This window comes from Seriola aureovittata, chromosome 7 (genome assembly GCF_021018895.1).
Source record: "Seriola aureovittata isolate HTS-2021-v1 ecotype China chromosome 7, ASM2101889v1, whole genome shotgun sequence".
NCBI classification, from domain to species: Eukaryota; Metazoa; Chordata; class Actinopteri; order Carangiformes; family Carangidae; genus Seriola; species Seriola aureovittata.
This window is the reverse complement of record NC_079370.1, coordinates 19,141,249-19,155,254: the sequence shown is the minus strand read 5'-3', so window position 1 is coordinate 19,155,254 and position 14,006 is coordinate 19,141,249. Positions and strand designations below refer to the sequence as shown.

At 40.8% G+C, this 14,006-nt stretch overlaps 1 protein-coding gene across 4 annotated transcripts in view; it reads right to left on the bottom strand.

Annotated features, from left to right (window-relative positions):
• The window catches only part of triob (trio Rho guanine nucleotide exchange factor b), a 112,539-nt gene that overhangs the window by 72,454 nt on the left and 26,079 nt on the right, over positions 1-14,006 (bottom strand). The window contains exon 1 of one of the 4 annotated variants that reach the window (XM_056379843.1): positions 5,350-5,431. The exons of the other annotated variants lie outside the window; for them this stretch is intronic. Coding sequence (XP_056235818.1) covers positions 5,350-5,416 — 67 coding nt within the window. The 5' untranslated portion in view covers positions 5,417-5,431. Of the gene's footprint in view, positions 1-5,349; positions 5,432-14,006 lie in introns of those variants that run through there. 4 annotated transcript variants of the gene reach the window in all.

The following is a 14,006-nucleotide window of genomic DNA, read 5'->3' as shown; positions in this document are numbered from 1 at the left end:
CTGCCATTGCCCTTCATGTTGTTGTGGGCAATATGAGTGTTTAACCTAGTCTAAATGATGGGCTGTTATAAGCAGGCTGTTTGTCACGTCCCATGTGTAACAACCTCGACTAGAATAACAGGCAGCGTGCGTTGCCCCGGTGCAACAGGGTGATAAGATAAACAACTGAGAGCCATTTCTCTCCCTTGCTCTGCCTCTCTTTCCAGTTTTCAACTGTATATCCTTTTCATTTATTTACTTTCCTCTCTTTCACACACACACACAGACACAGAATGTCTACCCCTCCCTCAGATCCAAAGACACTTCTAGCAGCCTCTACTCTACTCTAGTTCTGTGACCTTCAGCCGGAGCTGGCAGGGGGCCTGGGGACTGTGGTGAGCTCAATTTTCATCGGGTTTCTTATATTGTTGTTACAGTGTGGCTTACAGCAAAAATAACACTTTGCTCCTACCACAACCCGTCGACCTGGATATAACCCCAAAGCACAGCAAGAAAAGGGTATGAATAAGTCATAACAAAGGGGAAGGGTAGGAAACAAAAACTAATCTGATGGTGCAGCTCTGGCACTGCGCTTAAATGTAGATTTAAGAACCTTTAACTGCAGTGTGGCACCTTCAGAAAAAGCGAAAGACCATCTCGAGATAAGATCACACCCATGGACATGTTCATGTTGAGTACTCAGTAGTTATTACTACAATATTACATGGTTAGAAAGTGCTCATGGGTCAGACCACACATCTTCGAACTCAGGCCTTAGTTTTGATCTAAGCTACACACCTGGACAGTTTCGTGACTGTATCTTGCACACTTGTGACGCTATGGTGGCTACAAAGTCTGTCCACAGACAGACAGACATGTAAACACCTGCCACAGTCCTCAGAACTGTGTCTGTGTCTCCGCAATGACATTTTGCCAGGATGACACACACACACACACACACACACACACACACACACACACACACACACACACACACACACAAAGACTCACAAGGTAAAAACAATACCAGCAAAAATGCCTGCTGGAACCAATGGCGTCCCCCATTGAAGATTTGTCTTTATACATTTCTTCCTTGTTTAACCTCAGCAGTCGTATGAAGTCATTAGACCAGCTTCAAATGCTTTTTATAGGCCATGATAAGGGCAGTGATGAACACTTACTTTCATAATCGATTAAACTATCAATTTATTTTAATAAAAAATAATGAATAAACCTCATTACCATACCACAAGCTGACATCTTCAAACTGTTTGAGTATCTTACTCCAAAAATATAGAATTTACAAGGATGTAAAACTAAGAAAAGCAGCAGATCTTCACATTTGAGAAGCTGGACCAAGAGAATGTTTGGCATTTTTGCTTGATTTAAAGGATGAATCAATATTGAAACTTGTTTTTCATAAATTTTTCTGTTTATCAATTCATCAGTTAATCAACTCAGCAGTAGCTATGATCACTTCAGCACTGGAGACAGATAAACCAGACCGTCCTACTGCAATAAAACTGTGAAGCAAACTATACAATGAGTGTTGAAGGACAATGAGAATAATTATTTTTAATGGTTCAGTACATCACTACCTATATACTACTATATTTCAATACTTCTAAATGTAACCCTTGACCACAGTGTGATGCATATGAAATATTTATAATGGGATGGAGCGTAAACACAACAAAACCGTAGAGGATGACAGAGTGAAACAAGCATATCTTCAACTAAATGTATCCTACAGATTAAGAGCTCTCTGCTGAACAACATCTCATGATACAGAGTTAGAGAGAACAGAAAGCACTGTAAATCGTGCCGACACCATTCTTATTTAGCACAGTGAGCAGCTAAGGGGCAATGCTAAGATAAACACTGGTCAGCAGTCTTATGCAAGCCAGTGGGTGTGCATGTGAAGGCCATTTCACTGAGCTGTGTGTGAGAGCACTGTAGGGCACAATCAGCGGAGTTTCAGTGCTGTATAATGAACTACTGTGCTCATATATGTGCTCTCACAATACTGCACTGCTACACAAATGCACCCACACATACACACAAACACAAACACACACATACACTGCTGAAATGTGCATGTGGTAAAAGCAGTAAGAATGATACTGAGGTGAGGTACACACCTTCAAACACACACAACCTGAAGACAGCCCGAGGATCAATGCAAGGGGCGCAAACACGTGTGACTGTCTCTGTGTGTGTGTTTGGGTGTGTAGTTGTTTCATCTGTAACGTGGTTAAGGTTGTAATCAACCTTGACAGAATATAAGTACTGTATGTGTTCTTATTATGGTGCTACAGCTGTTTTTCTATTCCTTTCACACCTCACTGAGCCTGTATAACAACCTCAACTCTGTGAATCATTTGCAAATTTTCCCTTTGTTTCTCATTTCTCGTACGTCGTCCTTCCACTCTGTCTGTATCTCTCTCTCTCCATTCTCCCCTCCCTCTGTTGACTCTATTGACTTCTAACATACTTAGAGTTCCCCTAAGCCTCACTATTGGCAACCCTCTGTGTCACTTGCCAGTGCTTAATGCTGTCTTTTTCTTTTATGGAGTTTGTGTCCACACATTGCAACATGACTAAATCTGAAAGGATGGGAAAATGTGAGTTGATGCTGCAACAACAGCCAGCACATTTTGACAGGCACAAGCCCTTTTTGGCAGTGTCATTGTCAGTAAGAGGGGAAAGAAGTAGCAGCCTTTTGATTGGAAACACTTGTCTTCCTGTCATTATCAGCTTGCCGCAGCTCCTTTCTGTATCTGCCCAGCTTTAAGGACTGTCATAACAGTTCCTCCTGGGAGACATCTTCACTGTCTGTGTATGTGTGGAGTCTGGAAGTTTTAAAAGCCTGCAACAAAGTTTATGGGTCATCCAATGGATGACAGGTTTTCATTTCCCTGAGCTGTGTCTATTAGGACACGATGAAAGCATTGCCAATTGATCATTTGCCTTTTACAGGTCTGACAGTGAATTTTTCCATTGATCAAACCATGACAGTGAAAAGGGCAGACACTCTGTTGTGCTTTACTGTATAAGGACAAAAAGTTCACCTGCCCCAAATGACAAAATAGATAGATTGATAGCACAGTCATCGTCAAAAGTAATAGCTTGGACCCTTGACTTCAAGTTAAATCCCAAGTCATGGGATATGTACTTTAAATTCCTCCCTCAGCTGGCCTTGTTGTGATCTCATTCTGCAGTGCTCTCCTCATGACAAATAGTGCTATTTCTCCTAATCACCTCAGAGCAGACATCTCCTCAGTCATCTGCATTCATTACCCCTGCAGGCACCAAGTCTTGGTGACTGAGCAAGAGAGGATGAAAAAGAACACTTCCATTTTTATTGAGAAAGACAACCGTAGTATCTACTGGCTACCTAATCAGAGTATTTCAGAGGGCCCAAACCCAAGCTTGTTGTTATCAACTGTACTTGGCTAATAGTTTACCTTCTGCATGGCCACTTTTCGGTCCCACCTGTGCTTAAGGCCTATGCAGGCTTTCCTGGTCGACCTGTTTCATCACCTGGCACTAATCTACCATGGCAGGTGTTGTTTTCCATAGTATGCCCTCAACATTCAGTAAACATAAGCTGTTATGTGTCCCCCAGGTAACTGTTTCCTCTATTTATATCCTATAGTAACTAAAACACTTTTGTGTCCATGCAGCAGAGCACAAGCTGAGTAGAATGACCCATATACCCAACTAAAACAGGACAGCTTAAGCATGAGGGGTTTCGGACGAGTGAATCAAAAAAAGACAGCAGTTTACATACATGTCTTGGCTTCTTGAGTCCCCTTCACTTCCCAGAATCATCCCCTAAACACTGATTGACAGAAACGTCACATGATGTAGCTTAATATTGCAAAGAAATGTACTTAATCTCAGTGACACAGTCTAAAACAAAAATGAATTTATGTTTCACAGCGGTATTGTGAAGTGCAAGGCTTTTATGTTGGTTTGCTCTATATTGTGTGTGTGTTCCTGTTATTTTGTCCTCTTGGGAGTAGCTATACTGCGGCTGCACTGGACCAGGAAATTTAAAAGTAGGACTTTTTTGTAACAGTATGTATGTGTTCTCCATACTACTTTATTACCATGAAACAACATGAGCATGTGTAGAGGGTAAGGCGCAGTCTCTTATTCAGTTATCCAGTCATTCACTCTCCTGTCGCTTTTCAGACAGAGGCTATAAACATATTAAAGTTATTAACTGCAGAGTCAAGTTTATTGTTCCAACAAGGACTAATGAGCGAACCAATAATGAGCAACTAATAAGCGAACCCACAATGCAGTCTTGAAGTGCACAAGGCGGTCTCAGAGACCACTTCGGTTCACTTCAACTGCACTACGTTGGCAACACTGCAGGGTGTAATAGAAACTGTTTGTGCAAATTCCTTTTTAAAGAGCAACAGCCAATGGGGAAACTACAACTTAGTCATGTGGCATTCAGCATTGCTGGAAATATGATCACTCACTCAGTCAGTCAGCAACATTCGCGATTGTAGGCCCGACTCTGCTGTTGCGGTCCGGCCAAAAACATCATAAATGAAAATAGAAACGGTTGTATCATTTTCCTTAAAGCAGGTGATAATCCATCACCATTACATACAGAAACACACAGATGCATTGTAAATGTTCACAAACAAGTAGCAGGCATTACTTTGTGTTATGCAAAACTGCAGCAATAGGACCTAGTATTTTAACCTTCAGTCTTCTCATTTTCTAGCACACACATGATAAAAGCCATTTAAAAAGGATGCAAAAAATAAAAAACTCTTTCAACAATATTCAACACATCCTTCATGGATTTCAACAACCGCAATATTGTGACCATGATGATTTGGTCAGTGTTATTACAGCGGTGGCTTCACCTTCTCTCTTTCCCTAAACTCTAAGGCCAGATCTTTTTAATTTGCATTATAAAGTGTTTTTAATGACTTTCATATGTCTCATTTCAAACAAAATACAGTACAAGATGATGAAGATACCATTACATTTTCATTTATAACATCTGCATTGATAATTTAAGGTCCCATTTGACAAGAGTGCATAAGTGACATTGATTAAAAATAAATAAATAAATATCTAAAAACAATATCAGCACCAACAAAGCATTATAAGGTGTAATTAAGTTATTGATATTAATATTAAATCAGAAGTAAAGAATCATTTGAGATTTAAGGGAGATATCCCTCCACCAACGTATTAACTGGGTATTTTTTTTGACTGAAGATATTTTAGTTGTACAATTGACCTGACCCTGTCTTAGTACTTCTACAGTCAGGAATCAACACGAACAAAATTCTGGATAAACATGAAATAACACATCTATGATTGACAATACTCTACCTGAGAGTCTGATCAGGGTTTTTCCAGCCTGGGCGTACTGCCAGCTGTGGTTATCCAGCACTGCCATTGTAAACCAAAACCAGCACCAAACTGTCCCAATCAATCTTAGCCTAAACTACACCCTACACAGGTCTACAGAGGTTTTCACCCTGCCTCTAGCTTCCTAACCATACCACTGTTGTATGGCGCGAAGGCAACTGAACAACAGACGTGCCATATACAGTACTGGCCACCGCCCTGCCACCCACTGAGCTGCAGAAAGCCAACGGCACAGCCAGCTCCTTTTTTGCCTTCACCAACTGGCTTTTCTTTGCCATGTCCCCCCATGTCACTAACCCCTCCCCAAAACAAGATTTAGTAACAAGTGCTGCTTTGCATTAAACAGTTTCTCCCCTCCCTGTGTGCCCGGCTAGCTACTCACAGGGAGAAAAAAAAAAAGTTAAGCCATCCAAACAGTTGTCGCTGGTGGATTTGCGGGTGAAATAGGCTTTAATAATGATTGGTTGTAATCTTCTCTTTGACTAACACTTAGACTCTGTTGGTCACTGTGCGCTTTTGCGCTGGAGCACCTAAGGATCCTTAATGGAAATAATGACCTCCTTATCATCTTTATAAGAGCACAGTGAGTATTTATCCACCTCATGAGACACGCACTGAAATAAGTAACGTAAATTAAAAGTAAACTAAGTTTTTACATGAATTATTTGTCGTCTGGCACACAATTTTTTAGAGTTGTTTAAAAAAGGGGGCCTAGATGCAAAACGAATATCAAATAACAGATTTAATGGAGACGACATGCTCTAGTAATCAGTTCATTTATTTATAATCATGTGTGAAGCTGTTATATTTGACCCTTTAAGCCATCGTGATGTCAGTAAACCTCAAAAACATTCAAACAACATCTCCATCCGTGCATAAATTCATTGAGACCAAATTATCTTAGTGTTTCCCCTTTTTCATGAGCATGGCTAAATTTGATTCAAATACCCATGCATATCCACTTTCATAAAACAGTTTCTTGATTGGGAGCCAAAATCTTTTCAGCTGAGGAAACGAAACAAAGAGCTCATTCACTGTTTACTCGGAGAGAGAAATTAAGCTTCTTTGTTGTCTGTCAAAGGGAAAAGTCAAACGGGGATTACCATTATTTTTCCAAAACTGGGAGGAAAGTTCTGATAAGCTCTAAAAATGGGTTTTACAAGGCATGGAGCGCAAAAGCAAGGCCAAAAGAGGTCATGATCCAGCAGCTAAAACTCCTGTGATTTGCCATGTCAAGCTGCTGCAAACACATTATTTCAATATAAAAGGTGCAGACATAATAGAAAGGGTGCTATATATTATGTGCAGGCATTTTTGACACATATCAAATCAAAAATGTCTAAAAAAACCAAAAAAAAACCAAAACAAAAAAAACAATTAAATTTATGTTCTCATTTGTATACACTATTCCCTCACCAGTACTTTCTTGGTCCACCTACCAACTTTGTTTGCTGTCTGACACGGTTCCGCAGTCAGACGACCTTTCCTGTCCCTGAGAAAGCCCATGTAGTGGAAACGGAACAACATGGTCAGACCAGCCATGTTCAGCGTCACAGACAACCAAGTGTACCAAGGTGACACAAAGGAGCTTCCAAAAGCAATGACACCCTCGGTCATAAAAATTTTTTAAAAAATAAATAAAAACTTGAGACTGAGGAGTCAAAGATGTTCTCTGTAGGTCTTGGGAGGTGAATATTCAAGCACACGGCTGCTGAGAGTGAATGCCGTTACGTTGACGGTGGTCATGTCTCGTCTCAGTGTGTGAGGGGTTGACAGCTCTCTCTCTGTTGTCTCTGTGAGCTGTAAGTGAGGTCTGTCCTGCTGCATGTGTATGCAAGCGGGCCAGGTCACATATCTGACTGATCCTGTTGGAATAAATAACTGAGAGGGATTGTCACCTCTCAGAGAGAGGCAGAGGGTGGTGAATGGGGGCGGGGGGGGGGTCAGCTGTAACGAGGATACACATTCAGATGACACATTGTGTAATCAGTCAGGTCTTTGCAGCTGTAAAATTCATTGCTGCTTGTTTATTACAACATGTGTGTTTTAATAACCTCTAGACATACAGTTGTAGGCAAAAGCTTTGGCCCAAGGCAAATTACACAGTTTGTTGATGTTTGAAGTGAAAAGAAGTAAATTCAGCCCCTGCAGCAAACAGACATTAAAATGAGCCTTTGTTAAAATGTTAATGTTACTTTTTGTTTCATCAACTAAAAAAATGAAAAACAATTGAACACCATACTAATTCAGTACTTGGTATCCTTTAAAAAACTTTGCATACAGCTATAGACATCCACACCATGTTCTAGAATTATCACAAAAAGGACAAAGAAAAAGTAAGGGAATATCAATAATCAATAAGTCAATCAACAGAAAATTAGTGAGCAACTATTATGATTGTTGAATAATTGTTTTATCCCTTTACCCCAGGCATACTGACCCTAATTTGCTGTCTGTCATCTATTGCTACTTACTATAAGAACTTCATTAAGAGAAGAAGAAACCACCAAGAGGACTGAGATATTCTTTTGGCTAAAACACTGTGGCTGACTGTGGCCTTCAGAAAAGCCTGTCTCTGTCACCTCCACACACTGTCTCACTGTCGAACGTGGCACTGGGGCTGTAGCAGAGCGGGATAATGAGAGCAGAGTGAGTGTGAGAGGGATCAACACTATAAAAAAGAATAAAAGCCCTTTTCAGCATCGAGCATCCATGTGCATCTGTCTGCTTGTAAGCCCACAACAGTATACAGTACAAACTGACCGGGTAGCCAGCTGAGTCGCATCAACACATCAATGAAGTAGAGAGGAGGATGCTTTGTACGGCCCAGGGAACACCATTCATCAGCTTCCTCTAACCAAACCCTGCTCCGATTGTCCCGCCGCACAACAAAACCAAGCCAATAAACCACAGCGGACCAAATAACACTTGACAGGCAGGGAGGGAGAGAGAAAGAGAGAGAGAGAGAGAGAGAGAGAGAGAGAGAGAGAGAGAGAGAGAGAGAGAGAGAGAGAGAGAGAGAGAGAGAGAGAGAGAAAGGAGTGTGTGCTTCTGTGGTCCACTGTGTTGACAACTGCCTCAGAAGAAAAAAGGACAGAGAAGGAAAGAGGAAGGAGAGAGAGAGAGAGGGGAGAGAGAGAGAGAGAAAGGAGTGTGTGCTTCTGTGGTCCACTGTGTTGCCGCAGAAGAAAAGAGGACAGAGAAGGAAGCAGAGAGAGAGAATGTGCTTGAGACAACACCATGTCGGCCATCCTTCATTCAGTTCAGGCAGTTGTGGCCCAAAGCAGGTGGGAGGGGAGAGGGAGGGGAGATTTGTTTTTACCCACCTGCTTTTTATGAACACTTTCAATTTTGCCAGAGTAAATAAGCAAACACAATATCACACATGGCTTTTATGCTTGGCTGAGGTCAGAAAGTGAGCATGTCAAAAAAAAAGAAAAAGAAAAGAGAAGACGCAGTACAGGTTGATGGAAACAGATTTTTAGAATACACCTTGACATAGCTGTTCTGCTTATAATTTCCACAAATCATTCATATGATGCAGAGATCTGGAGCAGTCAAGGCAAGGGGCCCTTATTGCAACTCGCAAGGCAGAGAGTGTAACTAGTGCTCAGTGAAATATGAAATCTTGTTACATCAGCTATTTTTACTTGCATAAAGGTAGTTGGTGGAAAGATGCACTGACTCACATTTAATTTTGCCCAAATTCAATTAAAACCTCTGCAGCATTTGGAAGCATTACTAGATAGAGAGAGAGACAGAGAGAGAGAGAGAGAGAGAGAGAGAGAGAGAGAACTCACGATAACAAATCAACAGATAGAAATCGAATGTACTCAATGACACCGTATCCGATAAGTGTGTGAGAACAAACATACAAGGAACATCACCCCATTTCAGGGCAGAACTGTCTGGTCAGCCAAAGCGTGACCTCAGCCGACAGCAGCATTAACAGAGCAACAGCTGAGCTCTGATAATAGGATTATTTACTCCCACAAACCTCGGGGACAAAACTCAAAATTAACATGTGATTAACTTCAAACGCAGCCATTAATACAAGTTGTGAGAAAGATTTAGACGTGTTTGTTACTTCATGGGAGTAAAGCAGCAAACAGGAGGCTCTGTGAAACACATCTGTGGTGAGTAAAATATAAATGATGCAGCCGTGACTGAGCTTCTTTTCTGTCCTGTGTCTTGTGTAGGAATGAAAAAGCAGCAACGAAAACTGAAATAAAGTGTGCGAGCAGAGCGTTCAGAGCTGCAAAAATGCTGCTGAGCAACCCCTCCATCTTTTTGTAATTCCTTTTTTCATAAACAGTGTCTGTAATGAACGCCTCCACCAGGTGTTGAATGATAAACAGGGGAATCAAACTATGTGGTTTCTGGCTCAGCAAATCCAGCAAACAGACCAAACTATCACAACTGAATCCAACTGTTTTGGTGGGACAATGTGTGTGTGTGCGTGCGTGGATGCGTGTGTGTGTGTGATTGTGTGTGTGTGTGTGTGTGTGTGTGTGCACCTGCACGGCTCTCAGCTTGCTAAAAGCAGGATAGTTCCTGTTTACAAAATCAGTAGTCAGAGCCACTTCCCAGAGGAAGACACACAAAAACAGACAAAACGGACACACATGTACAGACGTTTGGTCACTCTGAATACTATTGTTTTATTACATATGTGTATTTGTGTCCAGAGAGAGTTAGTGTGGATTGTTTATGGGCTGCTGGTGTGCACATTCATCGCCTTCTCCTCTCCTGTCACCCTCTGCTCTTCATCTGTTCTGTCATCCCCATCCCTCTATGCGCCTCAGCCTCTCCTCATCTGCTCTATTCTTTACTTCCTTGTCATACACCTCAAATCCCTCCAGCACTCCTAAACACGCTTCTCCAGTCATTTCAAATCCTTCTCTCCCTCTCCTCATCTCTCCTCTCTGCTTGCCTCCCTGTCTCTCCATTCCTCTGTGAATAGATTTTCACTAGACTTGTCCTTAACAAAGACCAATGTCCCGTTGAGTACACACACACACACACACACACACACACACACACACACACACCACACACACACACACACACACACACACACACACACACACACACACACACACACACACACACACAGCAGACAGGGAACTACAGGCTATGGCTCCGTAGCCTGTTTCCAAACCAGGAGGCAGCTAGTGGATCCCATGGCTATCCACTGTTATTACAGCCCTGAAAACAACCGGCTTATGTAAACGGGGAGCCACGGCACTATCTGATGGAATATCTGACTTATATGCATGGATACCCACATGCATGTGTGCACAAACACCCTGGTGAAACCTTCCTTGCTCTGGAGAAATCCCTGTCGTTTTTATATTGTCTTACGTTGCCTTTATATAGTTTGTATTGATGCTTTTTATGATTTATGTAAATGAACTTGAATTGCATTGTTGGTTAAATATGCTAAACAAATAAACTTGCCTTCCCTAATGTAAGATACTCATTTGCATGTGCACTAAATTATACTTTGCAGGGCCAAAACAGTGCATAAAGAAATAAATAAGCTGTGCTTACTGGTGGGAGTATGTTTGCAACTTGCCAGTTGATTTACAACAGTGTTTCTACAGAGGGAAATATTTCACACCAATTTAGACTGTTGAGCAGTTCCAAATTTAATCTCATTTAGTTATTTTCATATTTTGTTCAGGCTCCTGAGTGTCTCAGTTTTTAACCAAACTGGGGGGGGGGAAATAAAGGTGAGAAAAATGAGAAGTAGGGAGAGACATAGAGAAAAAGGGAGAAACAAACATCACTTCAGACTGGTTTGTGTCCACTCCCAATTTAGGATGCTCTCCTCAAGCCATTTAATTGTAGGTCTTCTTATGACTACGGGGCCTCAGTTCCAAGCAAACAACACAGAACCACATCTGAATCCGGACTCCACCCTGACTGCATATACATAGGATACCATACATACACATGTTATACTTTCTGCTTTTAACTGCATGATATGGGAAACACAAATAACTGTGACATCTATGTAGTGTAAATCAAAAAAAAAAAAAAAAAAAAACACAAACAGCAGAGGATGACAGTATTCTTCTGTGGATATAAATGGAAAGAGAGAGGCAGGGAGGATACGTCTACATTCTCACTCCCTGCACTCTTTATCTCTCGCAGTAGGGGTCACTACATACTCTCATCAGTGAAACAGTTATTCATGATAAAAGCATACTCTGTAGAAAAACATGAATGCAGCATCTATGACATCATCAGGAGGTTTCTGGAGGATCATTTTGCAGTGTGACAGACTGATTCTTCCGACAAATACATTACCAAATACACTCCTCTTTAAATGTTCAAAATCACCACCGTGACATACAATTTCTGACATTTCCGCATTAGCTCCAGCATTCAGCTAAAGTGGTTGCTTTCTGGATATCATGCAAGAAAAACACCTCTGCTATTTTAATTTAAAATTACCATAAATTAAATCCTTCTATCTGGTTCAGCAAATCTAGTTAAGTACACTGACAACACATTAATCCGTCACATCTGACTTGGTATCAACAGTCACGTCAAACACTTGAGAGGGCAAATTAAGGGGAAAATAATAGCTGACCATTATTAATATTATTGTGTATCTGCTCTGAGAATCAGGCATTTCAACAACATCAACATCATCTTCTCCCAAATAGTAAAGATGAGAGGCAAGTAATAGGGATCTAATGACGGAGGCATCCCAACATTCCTGACCCTCATAGTCCCATCATCCAGCTGCGGATGAATCCAGATTGACGGGCTGCTTAAATATTAAATGCTTATGGGTCACTACACTTTTTTTCACGGCCAAGAGGCTCATCTCTCACTGTCCGCAAAAGGGAAGGTTTCGGGATGTCAATGGCAAGTAGGAGAGAAAAATAGATAGATTTCTCATTTCATCATCCTCAGGCCCCAGGCCTAGCAGTCCTAGTACTGGAGGTATAACAAACAGTTTGTAGGATTTATAGCATAAGAGGGTGCTGACAGTGACATCAGGTACTCTAATTAACTTCACTGTAAAAACACCTTGTGTTCGGATGATGGGCTGAATGAAAAGCAGCTAATTTTATGTTTTATGTAAGTCTGACCTGCTCACCCTGAGGGATAAAGCTTCTCATGCCTTGAAAAACTAACAAGTGAATTCAATGGTTTCCACAACAAGGTGACACAGGTCCAGAAAGATATACATGTAACTATCCACAGAACCACATATATTCTCTTTGAAATGTTTTTTTCTTCTTGTTTCTTTTATATCTCCAAAAATAGGCAAACCTTTTTTTTTTCCTGTTACATATTTTGCTTTTGTCCTGGATTAAATGAGTCTAATTTGACCACAATCCACACACCTGGAGAGTGAGCCAAAGTGAACGTCACGCTATGAGCAAAGCCATGTCAGTTCCAACAATCAAATTAACACCTAATAGACCAAACGAGGACAAAATGAGCAAGCCAATTACTCATTCAATCTCGGGCTAAAGGAGTGAAGGTTATGCAGTGCCAGAAAGAGAGAGAGAGAGGCCTGGGAGCAGGTGGTGGGAGGCTTGAGTCTTTACAGAGCGTGCTTCACTTCAAACTTCCTCATTAAAAAGAACAAACACTTGATTTGAATATTTTCATTAATTCTCTCCAGCCCCCGAACATACACAAACAAACAAAGCTACGAGAAGTGACGCATTTCAAACTCTCTGACTTCTTTGTTTTAATCTTTCAATCACAAACAAGATAAAGCAAATCATAACTTTAACCAACAGGCAATTACGGCACAAAATTACATGGAGATTTATTTAAAAAACAAAATTACTCCTTGTTCATATGTGACATGCATCAGAGATCAAGGGAGAGAGTGGGTGATATTTTAGACTCTTAAATTAGTGTGACTGACTAAATGATGCATTTGAAGATTTGCAATTCTTTAATTTATAAATCAAATGCAACCTAATCTTCTTATAATCAAAAGAACCGATTATATACACCACCCTGTGTGATCAGACTCAATGTGCCTTTGAGTTTTATAACTTGAAGACAGAAAAAGTGAAACTGAGTTATTTTAGATTATATGGTCTAAAATGTTTTCATCAGTGCTTGTGAAAATGAACTACCCCCTCCAAGACACACAGAACTGGAAAGTTTGAGATGTAAAACTGTGCTGATGAAAATCTTGAGCTATTTTAGAGAAATAGTTATTTCAGGAAAAGGAATGAAATTTGTGGCTGTACGTTCTTACATTTAATGCACACAGGATTAAAAGTGATAACACATTCTTCCTTTTACAAATGATGAGCTGAATTCATAAGCATTAAAACATACCCTGTATACCATGTGTGCCTTTGATCCTACAGCCTTACTTGTTCTGGTATGACCTATAGCTTATGGTGGCTAATGTTAGCTGAGACTGGAGAGATATTGTGATGTAACTGACACTACTGAGTCACTTAAATGACCGCATCACTCTTCTCTGTTTGAGCTACTGTTAAACTCTTATAATTGTGTTTGCATTTGCCCTCATCCTGTAAGAGTCCCTTACAGGCATGGAAGCCGCGGTTCAACAAAAGCTGCACAGGCGAGCTTTAACGCAATGTTACCCATTTTTAAACAGT